At 39.6% G+C, this 19,068-nt stretch overlaps 1 protein-coding gene across 1 annotated transcript in view; it reads right to left on the bottom strand.

Annotated features, from left to right (window-relative positions):
• Window positions 1-17,950, bottom strand: part of MTMR6 (myotubularin related protein 6) — a gene marked incomplete at its 5' end in the record, with an annotated part of 40,206 nt that extends 22,256 nt beyond the window's left edge. The window contains 2 exon segments of the mRNA NM_001133225.1: window positions 4,657-4,773; window positions 17,807-17,950. Coding sequence (NP_001126697.1) covers window positions 4,657-4,773; window positions 17,807-17,830 — 141 coding nt within the window.
• Window positions 17,951-19,068: the final 1,118 nt, after the last annotated feature.

Consider the following 19,068-nt stretch of genomic DNA (forward strand, 5'->3'; position numbering starts at 1 on the left):
TAATATTTTGTTTGCTACTAAAAATGCCTACTTTTTCTTAATACCACTCCTATTAAAATATTTATAGAAAACTTTTCTGGAGAATAAAAGATCATAGGCTCCTAATCATGCAAGAGATCCATTAATCCCAAATTAATCTAAAAATTCAACATAAATTTCAGTTTAAAAATTCCAATCTGCTTTGTTTTGTAGTGAGGCATGATTATTTATATAATACACATATATTATGTAATTATTATATGTTAATATTAATTATACATCTTAAATCTAAAGTTCACCTGCAAAATTAAATGCATTTAAATAATCAAGAAAAGCTTGAAAAACAATAATGAGAGAAGCAGTTGTCAATGGAAATTAAAACTACATACAGAACAAATAATTAACACACACACACACACACACACACATATATAGCCCTTATAGCTAAGATTCAGCACCATTATCACTTGTATTAATGGGCCTGTGACAAGTTACTAAAAATGATCTAATAATAACATTTAAACAGAGAATAAGGAATAAAAGCTAACTGTAATATTACAAGTTGAGAACCCTTTATCCAAAATGTTTGGGACTAGAAGTATTTCAAATTTTGGATTTTTAAAGATTTTGGTATATTTGCATTATACTTATCAATTGACATCCCTAATCTGAAAATCTGAAATCTGAAATGCTCCAATGAGCATTTCCTTTGAACATCATGTCAGTGCTGAATTTTTGGATTGGGGATATTCAACCTGTATATCACTGTTCTGATTTTAATTATAAAAACCCAAAAGTATTTGCAGGAAGAAAATGATGAAGAAACCTGGTCCTACCACTAACTAGTTATGTGATTTTGAAAACATAATCAACTGTAAAGTGAGAAAAAGGATATAAGGTTGATAAGGCCCCTTCTGGATCTAAAATGTTCATTTCTATGGCTCTAGTATACTAAACAAACTTCATTTAGGGCAAACATAAGGGAATATACTGATAAGAAAGCATTTAAAAGACAACAATAGGAGAGTAGAGAATAACACAGATATCTTTTTGTTGCCCCTCAAACTACATTCCCAGCAGCTGAAGGAATAGCTATATGGGAAGCCTTCATTTATATCTCTATGTGACGGATAATAGAGAAAATACTGAAGCAAGTGGACAAAGGAGGGGTAGATAGAGTGGATGATAATATGACTAATTATTTCAGAAGGTACTGCTAGGTAAAATTCCTGTCAATTCTTGGACAAACACTGGATGGAGAAGGGATCCAGTGCCTCTAGGGAATACAACTTCTCCAAGATCGGTATCTCAAGTGAGTTTCCTTAACAGCTGATATAGAATCATATATCAATTGGTTAGCCTTCTTGGGGAAATCAGAAGAGTACAATCAAAGAGAGAAAGAGAAGAGTACAGTATGACAGTATGTGCAGTACAGGGGTGTACCACAGAGCAACATGAATCTCTGGACTGGGAAGCATAATTGACCTTTAATCTTGATTCAACTGCTTAGAAAAATAGTATTAGCAGCTATGATTTACTGCCGCTACTATGTTTTAGGCACAGATGTTTTTCATATTTTCTTTCATCTAAGACTCACAAAAGCCCTACATGATGACTGATGCTATATACCCATTTTATGTGGGTGCTAAGCTCGAAAGTTACATACTTTTTGGCAGACACTGTTGGTCTGCCATTCCTTCCCACCTTCCTTACTTGCAACACCCTTTTCCCTCAAGAGATCAAAAATACTAGGATCTGCATTCTCTGCCTCCTTTTCAGGTAGGAGTAGCCAAGTGTCCGGATTTTCAAACAATCAGACGTTAGGGAAAGTCAGCTGGGGGCCTTCTGAGAGAGCTTCTCCTCCCTGATAAAAGGAGACAGGGCTACTGAGGAAAGCCTACTCACCTCTCCTGCTTTGCAAGGTTTGGCACCATGTTCAGTCAGATATTCATTTACTTACAGCCAAAAGCACCCTGACATAGTCACCCAAGCAGTGAACAGCAGAGCTGACATTTGAACCCAAAGCTACCTGACAACACAATCTACATGAGCTCCTTTTACTATTCTACACTGCCTGTTTAACAATGAATGAATTGCCACTTCCCTGAGCTTCAGCTTCTTCATCTATAAAGTGGAGGTTCTAAAACCTGGCAGAGCTAGTGGCATAGAAACATGCCCAAGTCTCTTCCTCTCAGGCACAGAGACACACGCCCCATATTCTAACCGCCTTTCCTACTTCTTTTTCTGCTTAGCACTTATCACTATGTATTTTACTTATTTACCTATTTATTGGTGATGTTATCCATATCTCTCAGCACTAGAATGTTGGCTCCATGAGGGTAGAATTTGTACCTGTTATTATTGGCTACTGTTTCCAAAATATCTAGAATAGTGATATGAAACACACTGTAGATGCTCAATAAATGTGTGCTAAATGAATGAGTGAATGAATTCTAAAACAGAAAAGGAAGAACAAAGAGTCCAAAATAGCCATGGCAATTTTGAAGAACAAGTTGGGAGGGTATGCTCTACTTGATACCAAAATTTATTTAAAAGCTACAGTCAGTAAAACAGTGTGGTACAGTGTAGTCAGTATACCAAACGAATAGAAAAGAAAACTCAAAAGCAGAGCCTCACATACATGGAAGATGTTTTTATGACAGAGCTGGTACTAAAGACGAATGGAATGAAACAGTCAATAAATGGTGCCAGTCGTCTATATGAAAAAATAAAAATGAATCCCTAGTCACATCATACACCAAAATATTTCCCAGATGTATTGATAACTTACAGGATCAAACTTAAGCTTTTAGAAGAAAATATAGAAGAACCTTTATGACTTTGATATAGGAAAGGATTTCTTAAGTCACAACAGAGCACAAACAATAAAAGAAAAAAATGAAAAATCTATAATATTAAAAATATAAACTTTAACTGAAAGACATATAAAATAAAAAACAGAGAAGACAAGCCACACACTGGGAAAAGCTACCTAGGACACACACATCTGACAAAGCATTATAACCTAGAACTCTTTATTTATTTTCTTGAATAATACTTTTTTTTTTTAATTCAGTGGGTACATGTGCAGGTTTGTAATATGAATATACTGAATGATTTTGAGGTTTGAGCTTTGACTGAACCCATAGCCCAGATAGTGAACACAGTACCCAAGAGGTAGTTTTTCAACCCTTGTTCCTCTACTTCCCTCCCTCCTACCTCTATTAGTCTATTAATATCTATTGTTCCCATCTTTGTGCTCATATGTACCCAATGTTAAGCTCCCACTTATAAGTGAGAACATGCAGTATACAGTTTTTTGTTTGTGTTAATTCACTTAGAATAATGGCTTCCACCTGCATCCATGTTGCTGTAAAGGCCATGATTTTGTTCTCTTTTTATGGCTGTGGTGAATATGCACCACTTTTTCTTTATCCAATCCACTGCTAATGGGCACCTAGGTTGATTCCATATCTTTGCTATTGTGAACAGTGCTGTAACAAACATGCAAATGCCCGTGTCTTTTTGGCTGATTTATTTTCCTTTGAGTATATATCCAGTAAAAGGATTGCTGGGTTGAATGGTAATTCTATTTGTAGCCCAGAACTTTTATAAAATCAATAAAAGACAAACAACCCAATAAAAAAAGAAAAGGAAACTCTTTCCTTTTTCTTTATCTGAAAAGGGTAAATTCTTTATAATCAGCTCATTAACATTACAATTGGACATCTACTAGATAGGCAAAAAATTTTAAATTGACAATATCAATGTTGTTGAGGATGTACAATATTGTGTAATACACTACTGAGAATAAATTGGAACAACCATTTTGAAGAGGTGACATACTTAGTAAGATTATATATGCACTTATTCAAGACCCAATAATTTTACTCCCAGACAAATATCCCAGAGAAACTCTGGCAAATATACAGAAAGAAACATATACATATGTCTCATATAAATACACAAAATGTTTTTTACATGTATATGTACACTGCAACATTTATACTAGCAAAAAAAATAAGTACCCTAATTAAAATTTGTATAAAAACACTGTGGAATATACCAAACAATCCATTTGATCTGTTAATATGTACATATTTTTTAGATTTTTAAAAATTAAAAGGAACAATAGGTTTTTTTTTTTTTTTGAGACAGAGTCTCACACTGTCACCCAGGCTGGAGTGCAATGGTGCGATCTTGGCTCACTGCAACCTCCGCCTCTCAAGTTCAAGCAATTCTCCTGCCTCACCCTCCCGAGAAGCTGGGTTTATAGGCACCCACCACCACGCCCCGCTAATTTTTTGTGTTTTTAGTAGAGATGGGGTTTCACTATGTTGGCCAGGCTGGTCTTGAACTCCTGACCTCGTGATCCACCCACCTCGGCCTCCCAAAGTGCTGGGATTACAGGCGTGAGCCACCGCATCCAGCCTAGGAACAATAGGTATTTCATAATTATTTATGGAGATAAGAGTGTGGTATTTTATAGAATTCCATGTTACATATTCTATAACTGATTTATTAGAAGGGAGGGCAGGAGTGATCTGGAGACCAAAAAATATTTTGGTTGAGATAGGTAACCAATGATTAAAAATTGTGTTATACACATTCAAAATAAAACATGACAGATCAAGTCCATTATTATTATGATAAATAGTACAGCTGCGTCCTCCTTACCCAGGTTTCTTTTTGATGAGAGTCGATAAATAATAGATGTGTAGCCGTAAGATACAGTGTTCCTGTTAATGACTTGTTGCTGGTACTGAATCGGTCAAGTAATTTTACTTGTTCGACCTAAAAGAAAAAAAGATATTATTTCTCATCTCAAAAGTAGTATAAATTATTTTTCTGTTAGCCCAGGACTTACATGAACCATTCTCAATTTTTTCTTCCTCCTGTCTAAAATCATAAGAGCTTATTTAATACTTACTGTTAAATTCCATATATCTTTTTGGGGAATGTATAAGCAACAAATAACATAGAGATTATTTACAGTTACAAATGTAACCAATAGAGAACCACATTGTAAAAAACAGTAACACTTATATTGAGGGTAGCAAGAAACAGGGGTACAGTACAAATAAGCAAAAACATTTTTCATACCCAAGAGTCAACATTTTTATCTAAAGTTGGAAAATCAAAAAATAAATATATTATTATCTAGTTTTAGAGTAAACTACCAGAAAAATTAAATCGGGAAACATTTAAATGGTTGCCAACTCCAACTTAGTCTCTATATTCTCTTCACTATCCCACACCAGGGCAATGATTGTTTTTTGTCCACCTCTGGGCTTTTACTCACACTGTCCTCTGTTTCTAAAATGGTCTCTTCTGCTTAGCTAAGTGGCAAGAATTCTTCAAGACTCACTAACATCCTGCCTCCTAACATTAATCTTTATTAGAAAATCAGTTCATTACTTATGTTTTGGCTTTGTATTCCTCTGTAGCTCTGAATTCCCTGGCATAGATTATGTCCTATGCTGCTTTGGCCTCCTCTAGTGCCTGAGCTGATAAGGCACACAGTATGTCTTTATGAATACTAGTAGACAGACAGACAGACACACACACACACACACACACACACACACACAATGTTGCTGCTGGAGTGGAGAGTGGGACTAGGGCTAACCAGGAATGTGCAGGAGACTGCTGCTGGGAATCTTTGTGTTATTCATCCTTATGAAAAAAAGTAAAATAACCACTACCAACCTAAAAAATGTTAATTTGGGCCAGGCACGGTGGCTCACGCCTGTAATCCCAGCACTCTGGGAGGCCAATGCGGGTGCATCACCTAAGGGCAGGAGTTCAAGACCAGCCTGGCCAACATGATGAAACCTCTACTAAAAATACAAAAATCAGCTGGACATGGTGGCACACGTCTGTAATCCCAGTTACTTGGGAGGCTGAGGCAGGAGAATTGCTTGAACCCAGAAGGTGGAGATTGCAGTGAGCCAAGATTGTGCCACTGCACTCCAGCCTAGGCAACAGAGTGAGACTCCATCTCAAACAAACAAACAAACAAACAAACAAAAGTTAATTTATGTGTACCAGCAGGTTGTAGACAGTTTTTTAAATTGTTTATATCTTCAAAATCATCTAGATAGCTAAACACAAGCTCATTAATTCTACAATTTTCTCCCATATATTAATATATTTAATTACCGCCGGGTGTGGTGGCTCACGCCTGTAATCCCAGCACTTTGGGAGGCCAAGGCAGGCGAATCATGAGGTCAGGAGTTCAAGACCAGCCTACCCAACATGGTGAAACCCCGTCTCTATTAAAAATACAAAAAATTAGCTGGGTGTAGTGGCAGGCGCCTATAATCCCAGCTACTCGGGAGGCTGAGGCAGGAGAATCACTTGAACCTGGGGATCAGAGGTTGCAGTGAGCCAAGATTGCACCACTGCAATCCCGCCTGGGCAACAAGAGCAAAACTCCGTCTCAGAAAAGAGGGGAGGGGAGAGGAGGGGAGGGGAGAGGAGGGGAGGGGAGAGGAGGGGAGGGGAGAGGAGGGGAGGGGAGAGGAGAGGAAGGCTTTCTACTTAAAAACCTGAATAAAGATTTCTCTTACAGGTCAACATTTATTTCACTGTTTAGGACTATTTCTTCCTTAAATAAAAATCTAGCTTCATTTTACAACACACTGCAAATCCAAACTCAAACACCTTTTAAGACAAACGGGATCAACTACTGTTTACTCCTCTTCATTGTGCGTGACTTGGCTGGAAAGGGCACCGTGGCCAACCACCACTGAGCAATTATTGCAATATAGATCTCACCTATCTTTTTGGGTGGAGACACAGAGCCAAACCATATCATTTCCTAAGCTATTAAAACAAAGTTTTTAAGGCTCTAACAAGAAGACAATTGATGAATATATATGGAAATAAAGGTTACCATAAAGTATCAACACTACTCAAGCAAATAATTTGTGTCCACATCATTCAGTAGAGTTTCAAATAGCTTCTCAGAAAAAATTAAAAAGTCTACTGGCAAGTAGTTTAAAAGTGGGGAGGGGCTGATTTTATTACTATTTAGTTAAATAGGAAGTTAGCTTTAAAAAGAAATCCATGTGAAATTTTAAATTTGTGGATTTTTTGAAGATCATAAATATTCCTGGTTGTGCTCCAATTATAAACCTCAAATTGTAACTTCTCTATGAGGCACAAGTATCTACAAAGCTTCTATACATGCAAAACAATCACACCGCTTTTCATTTGGATTTTATTCCTCTTCTGTCCATCCCCTGTTCACTATTACTCTTCCTCAGGGATCCATTCTCTATAGGAATCTTACCTACTGTCATTATGTTAGCCTATATGTTAATGACTCCCAAAACTGTATGTCCAGCTCTGCTGTCTCCTAGTTCACACTGTCTGCTACACAGATAATATTTCCTGACATACTAGTGAGGTCTCACTATGTGCCTAGTGCTGTGATAAGTGCTTACCATACATTATTTCTTTTAATTTTCACAACTCCTGTGTAGTATGTACTAGTACTGTCCCCACAGAAACTGGGACTTGGTGAGGATGGTTAGTCATCTCAAAGTCATACAGCTAGAAGCAGCTAGTGGTATAGCTTAGTCATAAACCTATGAGATCTGATTCCCAAGCCAAAACACCTTCCCACTATGCTATACTGCCTCCACTTAGATGTGTTCGAGCCATGTTATACATACTGAAAGCAAAACTGATTTCCCCTCTCACCCCTCACAAATACATTTCTAATTCTGTATTTTGGATGTGAGTTAATGTTACTCCTCCATCCTTATCAAGTCACCCACACTGGAAATCCGTGAATGATCCTATGACTTCTTCTCAACCCCCAACATTCAATCAATCACCAATTCCTACCATTTTTATCACCTAAATATTTTTAAATCTGCCCCTTTCACCACTATTAAAGTAATTCCTAAAATATAATGAAAGCCTCTGTTCATGTATCTGTCTTTTCCACTAAAGACTAACATAGCCCAGGGCAAAGACTGTCTTTCATTTATGCATGAATATCTCCTAACAGCTAGTAGAGTGTCTGACACAATAAATGTTTGTTGAACTAAGATGAATGGCCACAGAAAAATTATTCCCCCAGGTGAAAACCAGAAGGTGTGCCCAATTTACCAGTGACCCCTTTTGTTGAAATCATTTGATTTATTAAATAAGATTCTTCTTTATCCCATTATACTTTTCCTCATCTCTCTGCTATCTTTTCCCTACACAGTGGGTAAACAGTAGGTATTCATTCAGTAATTCTTGAATAAACCAGCAACAAACTAAAAGCAAACAGAAAACTACTAGTAGAATACACAGATATAGTTCAGTTTTTGGTTTTGGGTTTTTTTTTCTGTGTGTAGTACATGTCTGGACTTTCAATCCTCTATCCCCACTCCATCATTCAATTAGAATAAAATCTCTCCTCTAGAACTGTATAGTTCTTTCTGGCTGGGTCTCTTATCAAGGTGGGAAATTTGTGGTGAAAATGCTCTTTCCAACACTCTAAGCCTATTTCCTGACTCCCCCTAGTTTTATATGCAAAATAATCTGAAATTCTCTTTCTTAGATCTTTAATTTTGGTCAGCTATACACGATTCAAATCCTAGCTGTTCATATGAATCACCTCTAAAACTTTGCAAAAGTACAAATCCAAAGCCTCACCCCAACTTCACTCAGTTATCTGAGGAGATGGAGACTAAGAATCCATATTTTTCATAAGTTAACCTGCTCATCTTATGCAACTGACATTTCTTCTAACTTCAAATTAATTCCTCTGACTCTTAACACACATGAGGCTAGCTTCCTTCTCTACCTTTAGGCTCTTTTCCCAAATATTTACAGCCTCAGCTTATCTACTTCTCCCACTCTTTAAATGAGCTTATTACAACTTTGATCCTTTAAAATGCACAACTGCTACCGGGTGTGGTGGCTCACGCCTGTAATCTCAGCACTTTGGGAGGCAGAGGTAAGGCAATCACTTGAGCCCAGGAGTTTGAGACCAGCCTGGCCAACATGGCGAAACCCTGCTTTACTAAACATATAAAAATTAGCAGCCGGGCGCAGCTTGTAATCCCAGCACTTTGGGAGGCCAAGGTGGGTAGATCACCTGAGGTCAGGAGTTCAAAACCAGCCTGGCCAACATGGTGAAACCCTGTCTCTACTAAGAATACAAAAATTAGCTGGGCAGCCACCTGTAATCCCAGCTACTCGGGAGGCTGAGGCAGGAGAATCGCTTGAACCCAGGAAGTGGAGGTTGCAGTGAGCCGAAATTGCATCACTGCACTCCAGCCTGGGCACAAGAGCAAGACTGTCAAAAAAAAAAAAAAAAAAAAAAATTAGCTGGGCATGGTGGTGCACACCTGTAATCCTAGCTACTCAGGAGGCTGAGGCATGAGAATCACTTGAACCCTGGAGGCAGAGGTTGCACAGAGCAGAGGCTGAGTCATTGCACTCCAGCTTGAGTGACAGAGCGAGACTCTGTCATAAAATAAAATAAATAAAACAGATGCACAACTCCATTACATGCACACACACACTCAAACACACATACATCTTTGAAGAACATGTAGATAAATATATACTATCAGGAAAGAGTTTACTAATTCACTCAACAAAAATGTACTGGCTATCAACTAAGGGCCAATCTATCTGTATCTCATTTCTTTATCTCTAAAATAAGGACAATAATCTCTTTTCAGAAAGCTACTGAAAGGCTGGATAATAAATGTCAGGTACTGATATGGTTTGGCTCTGTGTCCCCGTCCAAATTTCATCTTGGATTGTAATCCCCATGTGTGGAGGAAGTGACCTGGTGGGAGGTGATTGGATCATGGGGGTGGTTTCCCCCATGCTGTTCTCTCTTCACAGTGAGTCCTCATGAGTTCTAACGGTTTTAAAGTGGGCACTTTCCCCCTTTGCTCTCTCTCTCTCTCCTGCCACCATGAGAAGACGTGTCTTGCTTCCCTTCACCTTCCACCAAGATTGTAAGTTTCCTGAGGCCTCTCCAGCCATGTGGAACTTGAGTCAATTAAACCTCTTTCCTCTATAAATTACCCAGTCTTGAGTTGTTCTTTATAGCAGTGTGAAAATGGACTAATACAGGTACTTTATTTGCCTAATAAATATAAGCAATAATATTTGTGCTCAAGTAAATATTTACAAAACTACTGTAGTTAGTAATCTGGTCAAGTAGGTAGAGCCCTGACAGTCCTCTATGTCAAGCTACTGTCCAGTTGAGTTCAAATGGAGAAAGGAAGAAGGATGCATATGGAGTTTGAAAAGCAAATTCCATATTTTAAGGTGCTCCATAGTTGGAAAAAACTACTGTAAATGATGAAAGCACAGATCAGCAAAATGTTCTTCACTAATGGGAATAGAGAAAATACAAAATTCTCAACAGAGGAAATATAACATTTATGTCTCAATAGCAGAGGCATAACATTTTATCTGATTAAAAAAAACCATATGTTAAGGTACAAATCTGTGCTGTACATTAAAAAAGATACAGAGGTGTTTAAGCACAGTAGTCCATTAGGAAATATGGCTTATAAGATCATTCCAGTGTCAATGTGGAGAAAATGCTGAGTTGATTAAGGGCAACCAGGTAAGAAGCTAATGAAGCCATCTAAGTGACTGGCTGATATAATTAGGGCCTGGAGTAAGCTGTGACAGAGAGGAAGTCCATCTTGAGATAATTACAAAACTGATAAGGGAAGGAAGAGAGGAGGAAAAACAGAGATTCCTTAAGGGTTTTAAGCTTGTCACACTGGTTGCCATTCACTAAGATAAAGAAGTACAGAGAAGAAAATATCTGAAAGAAAGGAATGTCTTTAATATAATAAACTGAGGACTATCTTAGCATATACCAACTTATATTCAAATCTATATAACAGAAAATCATTACATACAACTGCTTCAATAGGGTAATCTCTATATGAATGTGACAGATAGTGAAATTAATCTGAAATATTCCAAAACATTTATTTAGTATTTACACTAAAGTTCTCAAGAAAATAAGAGAATTTCTGAGAAAATATACTGATTATTTTGCTCTTTGTGGCAAAACCCACCCCTTACCCTTAAGGAGGGGAAATCAAATATTTTTCTTTGCTAAAATCACTGGCATACAAATTTCAAACCACAGACTTAGTCAACTTCTAAAAACCAACTGCTTCTTTATATTTCCCCCTTTCAGCAAGGAACTAAAAGTATTTTACAGATGTTGCTACAGAATTTCCCTAGTCTGTTCTTAAGTCAGATGTTTAGGAAGCAACTACAATTCTTTCAGGTCACTAACACTGAAGTACTAAGAAACTATTAGGATCCTTAAATTATAGGTATCATCACAGCCAAAAAGTAAATGAAAAAAAAGAAAAAAAGACTTTGGGAAAAGAAAGAACAAATGAAAAACGAAAATGTGGCAAGGAGAAAGGAATTGGAAGATGTCACTTTGGTGAGGAATGGTAAATGCCAACACACATTACTTTAAGGACTATTTAGTTGAATTGTTGCCAACTATGGGCCTGCACTAAAAGGTACCCTAATGGTCCACACAGAAAGTTCAAATTTCAGCCAATTATAAAATTAGAATTGGAAAACACAGAGAACCCGACACATACAGAATCACATTCAGAAAATGTTGGGGCCACTACAGGTGTAGTGGCTTACGCTTGTAATCCCAACACTTTGGGAGGCCGAGGCAGGAGGACTGCTTGAGACCAGGAGTCTGAGAACCAGTCTGGGCAACATAGTGACACCCTCATCTCTACAGAAAAAGAAAATTATTTTCTAATTAGCCAGGCATGGTGGCATGCTCCTGTAGACCCAGCTACTTGGGAGGTGAAGGCAGAAGGATCATTTGAGCCCAGGAGGTAGAGGCTGCAATGAGTTATGATCATACCACTGCACTCCAGCCTAGGTGACAGAGCAAGATCCTATTGGAAAGGAAAGGAGAAAGACAGGAGAAAGGACAAAGAAGAAAGGAGAAAGGAAAGGGGAAAGAGAAAAGAGGAAAGGAAAAGAAAAGGAAAAGGAAGGAAAGGAAGAGAAAAGAAAAAAAAGAAGAAAAGGTTCCAAATGAAAAACACAGGGAGTCACACAAACAGTCAGAAAATTCAGACACCTCTTTATCCCCGAGGAAAAAGTGGCCTCTGGGACAGGAAGGGACCAATGGCCTTCTTCAGACTTCTGTGACCAACAGTTGTACTTATTCTACAACTACATAACAATAGACACTGTGGCTACTGAAGCAGAAAGTGCACCATCACTGCTCCTCTGGCTTGTCACACTCCTTCCCTATAGCCAGGCATTCATCTAGGACTCCCAGAATCATTCCACACTGACATCCTGCCAAGAATTAGCTTTCAAAAAGAAAACACATCAAGTTGTGTGCAGGAAGTGGAGGGCAGAGGTTATGTTTTCTGTTCATGTATCCCAATTTCTAGAACAGTGTCTGTCTGGCTGCATAAATTATCAAATGAAACAGTCATGGACCTCAAGAGGGGAAAGAGTAACCTCAGATGGTAAATCCAGTGGGCACTTTTCAGTTTTATCTTACTTTGCTTATTCCATCAATGGCTTCCTATCTCACTCAAAAAAAGCAAAGATTTTACAGTGGCCTTCAAGACTACAGTAACTTGCCCCTGTCCCCCAACTTTAATCTTCTACCGTGCTCTCCTTCACTCACCCTGCTCTAGCTGTCTTGCTTGTTCTTGGCAACCAGGCATGCCCTCAAAAGGTTTTTGCCCCTGTTGTTCCCTTTGTTGGGACTCTCCCCGCCATCCCCCTTGTGGGGATGGCTTACTCCCTTACCAGTTTCAAGTTTGTACTCAAGAGTCACCTTCTCTGTAAGAGCTTCCCTAACCACTCAATTTATAGCAGTCCTCCCTTAAACCCCCTCCTCAACCCTCATACTCTTCAGAGCCCTGGCTTGCTTTATTTTTATCCATAGCATTTACCACCATCTAACATACTATACATTGAACTTAATTTTTTTATTGTTACCTCTTCTCCAACTAGATAAGTTATAAGGGCAGGAGTTTTTGTCTGAACCTAGAACAGTGCCTGGCCCAAGGAGGAGGAAGCAGCCAGAGGATGGAGCAGAGAAGGAAATTAGAACAGGGAAGACTGTCCCCTTCCCATCTGTGCTTCACCTCTTCCAAATGCATCCGGCTTCTCCTCCTCTGCTTGCCCGCCCCCTTCTTTTTTCTTTTCTTTTCTTTTTTTTTTTTTTGAGACAGAGTGTTGCTCTGTGACCCAGGCTGGATGCCATGGAGCGATCTCGGCTCACTGCAATCTCCATCTCCTGGGTTCAAGTGATTCTCCTGCCTCAGCCACCCAAGTAGCTGGGATTACAGGTGCCCGCCACCATGACCAGCTAATTTTTTGTATTTTTAGTAAGACAGGGTTTCACCATGTTGGCCAGGCTGGTCTCAAACTCCTGACCTCAAGTGATCCTCCTGCCTCAACCTCCCAAAGTGCTAGGATTACAGGTGTGAACCACCATGCCCGGCCTGCTTGCCCCTTTTTAAGTGTTTAGACTTTTCTCCACAGTCTCAACATATTCTCCTTGCATAAACTCATTCACAATAGAAATTTCAATGATTTACCTAAACGCAAACAACTCCCTCCCAAATCTACTCAAGGCCAGACCTTTTCCCTCACACTAGATCCTCACATTCAGCTAGCTACTAGAAAAAATCTGACCACCTAAGCTTCTCCTATCCACCCCTCCTCTCTGTTCTTACTCACACTGCCCCAACTGACTAATCAAATCTCTTGATTAGATTATTATTCTGTGAGGCAAGAGAGTGTGGTTAAGAGAATAGGCTTGCTATCAGAAAGACCTACATTCAAGTTTCCACCTCCACCTCTTCTTTGGTAGAGCTAACTGTGTGAGCCAGGACAAGTTATTTTATTTATTCTCTCAGGGTTTCAGTTTCCTCACCTGTAAAATGGGATAGTATTAGTGAAAATCAAAACAGCACTTTACTTGGAAAAAAGCATTCAGGTGCTCCTCAAAACCTATTGGCTCTTATTTCAAAGACAATTTAAATAATATCAGTTTCTCCTTATTCTTGATCTATTCTTATTTTTATATCTCCTTCCTTCTTTCAGAGGGAAGGTATATTTGCATACATACATAGATGATCTCACATTCTAATGACAAAAAGAGGGAGCAAGCTAAAGAACAAGTTAGGCATAACTTTTGGAATAACTCAATTTGGGCCTTAGTAGGATCAGATTTTTATGGGACATTCCATTTGATTACAAACTCTAGCAATCAGTCTTTCATTTATAGCTTTAAAAAGGTTCTTCCATTCCATTCAGTAAAGTTCCATTCACAGGTAAGACAATATCATTTGACATCAATATATAATGTCAGCCAAAGTACTGGCAGGGAAAGGAGAAAGACTGCATAAAGAACTGTCTCTACATATTTCTCATTGTTTCTTGGCAGGACTATGTCATTATGGCAAAATTAGAGCTCAAAGCGATAGGTAGTAGCTACATGATTCATAAGTGTAGCTTGGAAATGCTCTTTCAGAAATCCAGATTCAGGGACTTGGCATCTTTGATGCTATACAGTTAGTAAACCAAATGTGACCGAAACAGAATGATATATATGTTCATTAGTATTCAGCTAAAATACTTAATCTGACAAATCTCTGATTAGCAAGCAATAATGATCCTAAATATTATTAAAAAACAATACAACATAAATATTATTTATTTATGACAAAAAGAGGTTTGCGGGGGAAAGCTCTTAGAATTATTATCAGCATTTATTTCTGAATTAATACTAATGCACATTTAACAATTAGATTAAAACTAGAGAGGCACTGGAAAGAGCATACATAGTCTTTGGAGTTAAACACACCTTAATTTAAATACTAATTCTATCTCTCGTGAGCTAATTGAGCAGGTTACTTAAATTCTCTAAGCCTATTTCCTCCTCACCTATAAATGGAGATAATACTACCCAACTGACAGGGTTATTTAAGAGATCAGTGATGATACTGTATAAATTAACATATTTATACAATTGTACATATTATAAAGTAATAATATTGTATAATTGGCTATATGACATATAGTTGCTCAATAAATGGTTAATTACTACTTTTCAAATAGAGCTGACTGAACAAAAAAAATCACTAAATAGTCATAAAGGACACTCTACGGTCAATTTTGACCCTAATGACTAAACTACATAGAGGTCAAAACAGCTAATAAATCTAAAACAATCCACTTTTGGTTTTTAAATACTTACACTTATTTTTGCAGCAAACTAACTAAATCCAGGTGAAGGCTATGAATAATGGAAACAAAAGTTTGGCTATGTTCAAACCAATCTTTTAAGAGTAAGTTATTTTCCCAATACATTAATAATTTAAGAAAATGTTACAGTCCCCACAACAATTAACAGAATGTACCCTGAGGTCCACCTCTATCTTGCTGTTATATACCCAGTGTCAATACAGTGTCTGGCACATACTAGGAACCTAGCAAATATTTACTTGCGGTCTACATACACTTACTTAATATTACTCCAGAGTAGTGATCCAATACTAGAAAAACAACCCAAAGTAATAAAGGAGCATATTTGAAAAGTAGTTTTAATAGAAAATTCATCAGAAATTTCTTAGTCTCTAAAAAGGCCTTATTAAACCACTAGCATGGGACCACTGTGTAAAGATAAGTCAAAATCAGAGCATTACTTGAAGAAAAGTTCATCAGTTGGTAGATAAGGAGGAAAATCAGACAAAATGAAAGTCATCAGTGACAACTTTCAAAGAGCTAATAAGAGGAGCTACAACTCTACAAATAAAAACAAAGATATATATTCATAATAAATTGAAGGAGGAAAGATTTAAAATAACCAAGGGATCCTAAATATTTTCCAAGTCTGTTCACTCTTATCATCCACCTAAGAATAGGATTTGCTCTAGTTGATCAGATTCAGTTTACTTTTACTGATTTTTTATTCTTTTCCGCCCCCCTCCCCCAATTATGTCACCCAGGCTGGAGTGCAATGGCGCAATCTTGGCTCACTGCAACCTCCACTTCGTGGGCTCAAGCCATCCTCCCATCTCAGCCTCCCGAGTAGCTGGGACTACAGGTACACACCACCCCACCCGACTTTTTTTTTTTTTTTTTGAGACTGAGTCTCGCTCTATTGCCCAGGCTGGAGTGCAGTGACGCCATCTTGGCTCACTGCAATCTCCACCTCCCCGGTTGAAGCAATTCTCCTGCCTCAGCCTCTGAGTAGCTGGGATTACAGGCGCCTGCCACCATGCCCGGCCAATTGTTGTATTTTTAGTTTGTTTGTTTTTGTAGAAACTGGGTTTCACCATGTTGCCCAGGCTGGTCTCGAATTCCTAGGCTCAAGCGATCTGCCCGTCAGGGCCTTTCAAAGTGCTGGGATTACAGGCATGAGCCACCGTGCCCAGCCTTTTACTGGTTTTCGATTGTGTGCTATGCACCGTAGAAAGCATATGAAAAATAGAGGAGGTTCGAACTGATGCAGAAGGAAGTCACGTGCACTAAGCTACTACATAATACGTATCTGGAACCAATACAAGAACCTGATCCAATGTCCACTCTAGTCCTCTTTTCCATCTGTGCCCCTTCTACGAGTTTGGTTATAGACTTAAGCACCCTTCCATTTTCAAAATTTAAGTACCCACAACTTGAATTCTCAAGTTATTTTATCTTTCTTCTCTTAAAAAAAAATTTTAAGGGGTTAGTTTTCAGCATCTTCGATTTTACTAGATACGGTATGCACAATGTTAAAGACAAGCTCCAATAAAAATTCATGTGTACCTTTAAAAGGTTTGTGAAGCATTTAAAAAATTTTTAAAAACACAAATTCTTCTTGGAACAATGAAGATAACGAACATCTGCTGGTTCCCTAAATGAGCTGTAACTTTAAGATGGGCAGCAACTAAACGGCTTCAGCTTTGCCAAAACGTGGAGAGGCTGCCTTGCAGTGGGCTCGCAGTGATTTTAAAATGTTATTCTTCTCGTCTCGATTTATGTTTTTCTCCCTCTCAAAGTTAAACTTAAATGTCGTTGGAAACGTAATTTGGTAATATTCTGATGTCATTTCCTTCCGTTTTTAAATTTGTAACGAAATAAAAATATTTGTTCGTTCTCAGAATGAAAGTCTTCCACACACAAAAATTAAGCATGGAGTGCAATAAGGCCAATCGAATAAAGCTGCATCCGACCTTTTAAAATATGGAATAACATTTTTCCCTTCTCCAGAACTCCTGACTACTGACACAGGACAATGCCTGAAGTATGAAGCACAGACACGGAAACACCGGATCCGAAAGACTGGAGACCGAGACAGCAAAGGGAGGTGGAGCGGAGTGCTGATCTCGGCTCCTCCAAAACTCGTATTGTGAATCTATGACACCGGACAATGAAATGTGAGCAAGGACAAGCTTACACAGCATCATAATGTTAATTTGAAGACGGTTTTCCGGTTGATGAGGCAACGAAAGGCTGAAAGACCCCAAAGTTAAAGGAGCCCCAATTTTGCCCGAGAAAACGTAGAGCTAGGAGGGCGGTGACCAGTTTTCCCAGACTTACCCCTACGCACTCCGAGATGCTGAAAGTGGGACCCCTGCTCCTGTTGGTACAGGAGGCCTCTGCACCCTGCTTGGACCAAGCTGACCCTGCCCTCCAAGACCAGGCCTGGCCAGACCCTCCCGCCCCGGGCCGGGTCCCCAGCCCCGGTCAGGCCAGCAGAGCCTTCGTCTCCTCCTGCCTCAGCTGGGTCAGAGCAGGGCCCCTGAAGACTGGCGATCCCGCGCCCGACTACCTTGGTCGTCCGGATATGCTCCATCGCAAGGAGACGTCAGCCGGCAGCCGGTCTCACAGGCGTACCATAAGGCTAGAGAAACAGGGCGGTGACAGCGACACAGAGCAAGCAGCAACTCCCTCCGCCAGCCAGCGCCGCGGGTCCGTCTGCCGGCCCCGGTAGCGTCAGCGGCGCAGGCGCAGCCGGTGAGCGCCGTCTCCTAGAAACACTTCCCCAAACACCGCGGCCTCCCGGGGAACTTGGGGCAGGCAGGCAGAGCGTCTGCGGACCGAGAGCGGCTTGCTGGTTCGTCCCGGACAGCGGCGAATCCCACAGCGCCCCCTGCTGGAGGAGGCCGATACTGCTCACCACCCCACCCGAGGCCGTCTTTCTCATCCTGCCGAGCGGACGCGCGGGGCGGTCGGGGAGGAAGACTGCGTGAGAATGGATCCCGAGTAAAGGGCTCTTGTGGGGTAAGGGCAAGACTGGAAGATGTTCTGAAGTCCATCGCCATACCAATGGACAGCACCAAATTTAGTTTGAGCTGCAGTTCTACTCATAAGAATGTATTCTAAGGAAATAATCAGATTTAGAGTTATTATTCTAAGGAAATAACCAAATAAGGAAACCAGCCTTACTTGAAACAATCAATTCTCCAATCCTACGGATTCCTTATGTAAAGTATGATGATTAGCCAGTCCTCAATCTGGTCTGGTGTCAGAGTCCCGCCTCCTACCTCAATTTCATACGATGTTAGCACCAGCATTCATTAAAACTCATCCTGTAGAGGGATATCACATAACGAAAATGTTAATGCTGCATTACTGAGTGAAGAAAAAACTGACTATGGAACAACAAGTTCAATGTAGCTGTGTTCTGTAATTTTTATTTATGTAAACAAAAAGTTTACATTTCTGGGTGAGGGTTACAGGTAATTTTTGTTAGAACACGTCTAATGTGGTACTTCTCAGCCTGGAGTGAGTTTTCTCCCCGGGGGACATTTGGTAACATCTGGAGATATTTTTGGTTGTCTCAAATGGTGGTGGTGGCGGGGGCGGCGGCGGGGGGCAACTGATGGGTAGAGGCCAAGTCGCAAATCGGCTGCTGAACACCCTACTAGGCACCAGACGAACCCCCCAACTACAAGGAATTATCTGGCCCAGATATGACAACAGTGCAGAGGTTGGGAAACCCTGCTCTATGCCAGACGCGGTGGTTCACGCCTGTAATCCCAGCACTTTGGGAGGCTGAGGCGGGCGGATCACTTGAGGTCAGGAGTTCGA

This window comes from Pongo abelii, chromosome 14 (assembly GCF_028885655.2).
Source record: "Pongo abelii isolate AG06213 chromosome 14, NHGRI_mPonAbe1-v2.0_pri, whole genome shotgun sequence".
Lineage (NCBI taxonomy): Eukaryota > Metazoa > Chordata > Mammalia > Primates > Hominidae > Pongo > Pongo abelii.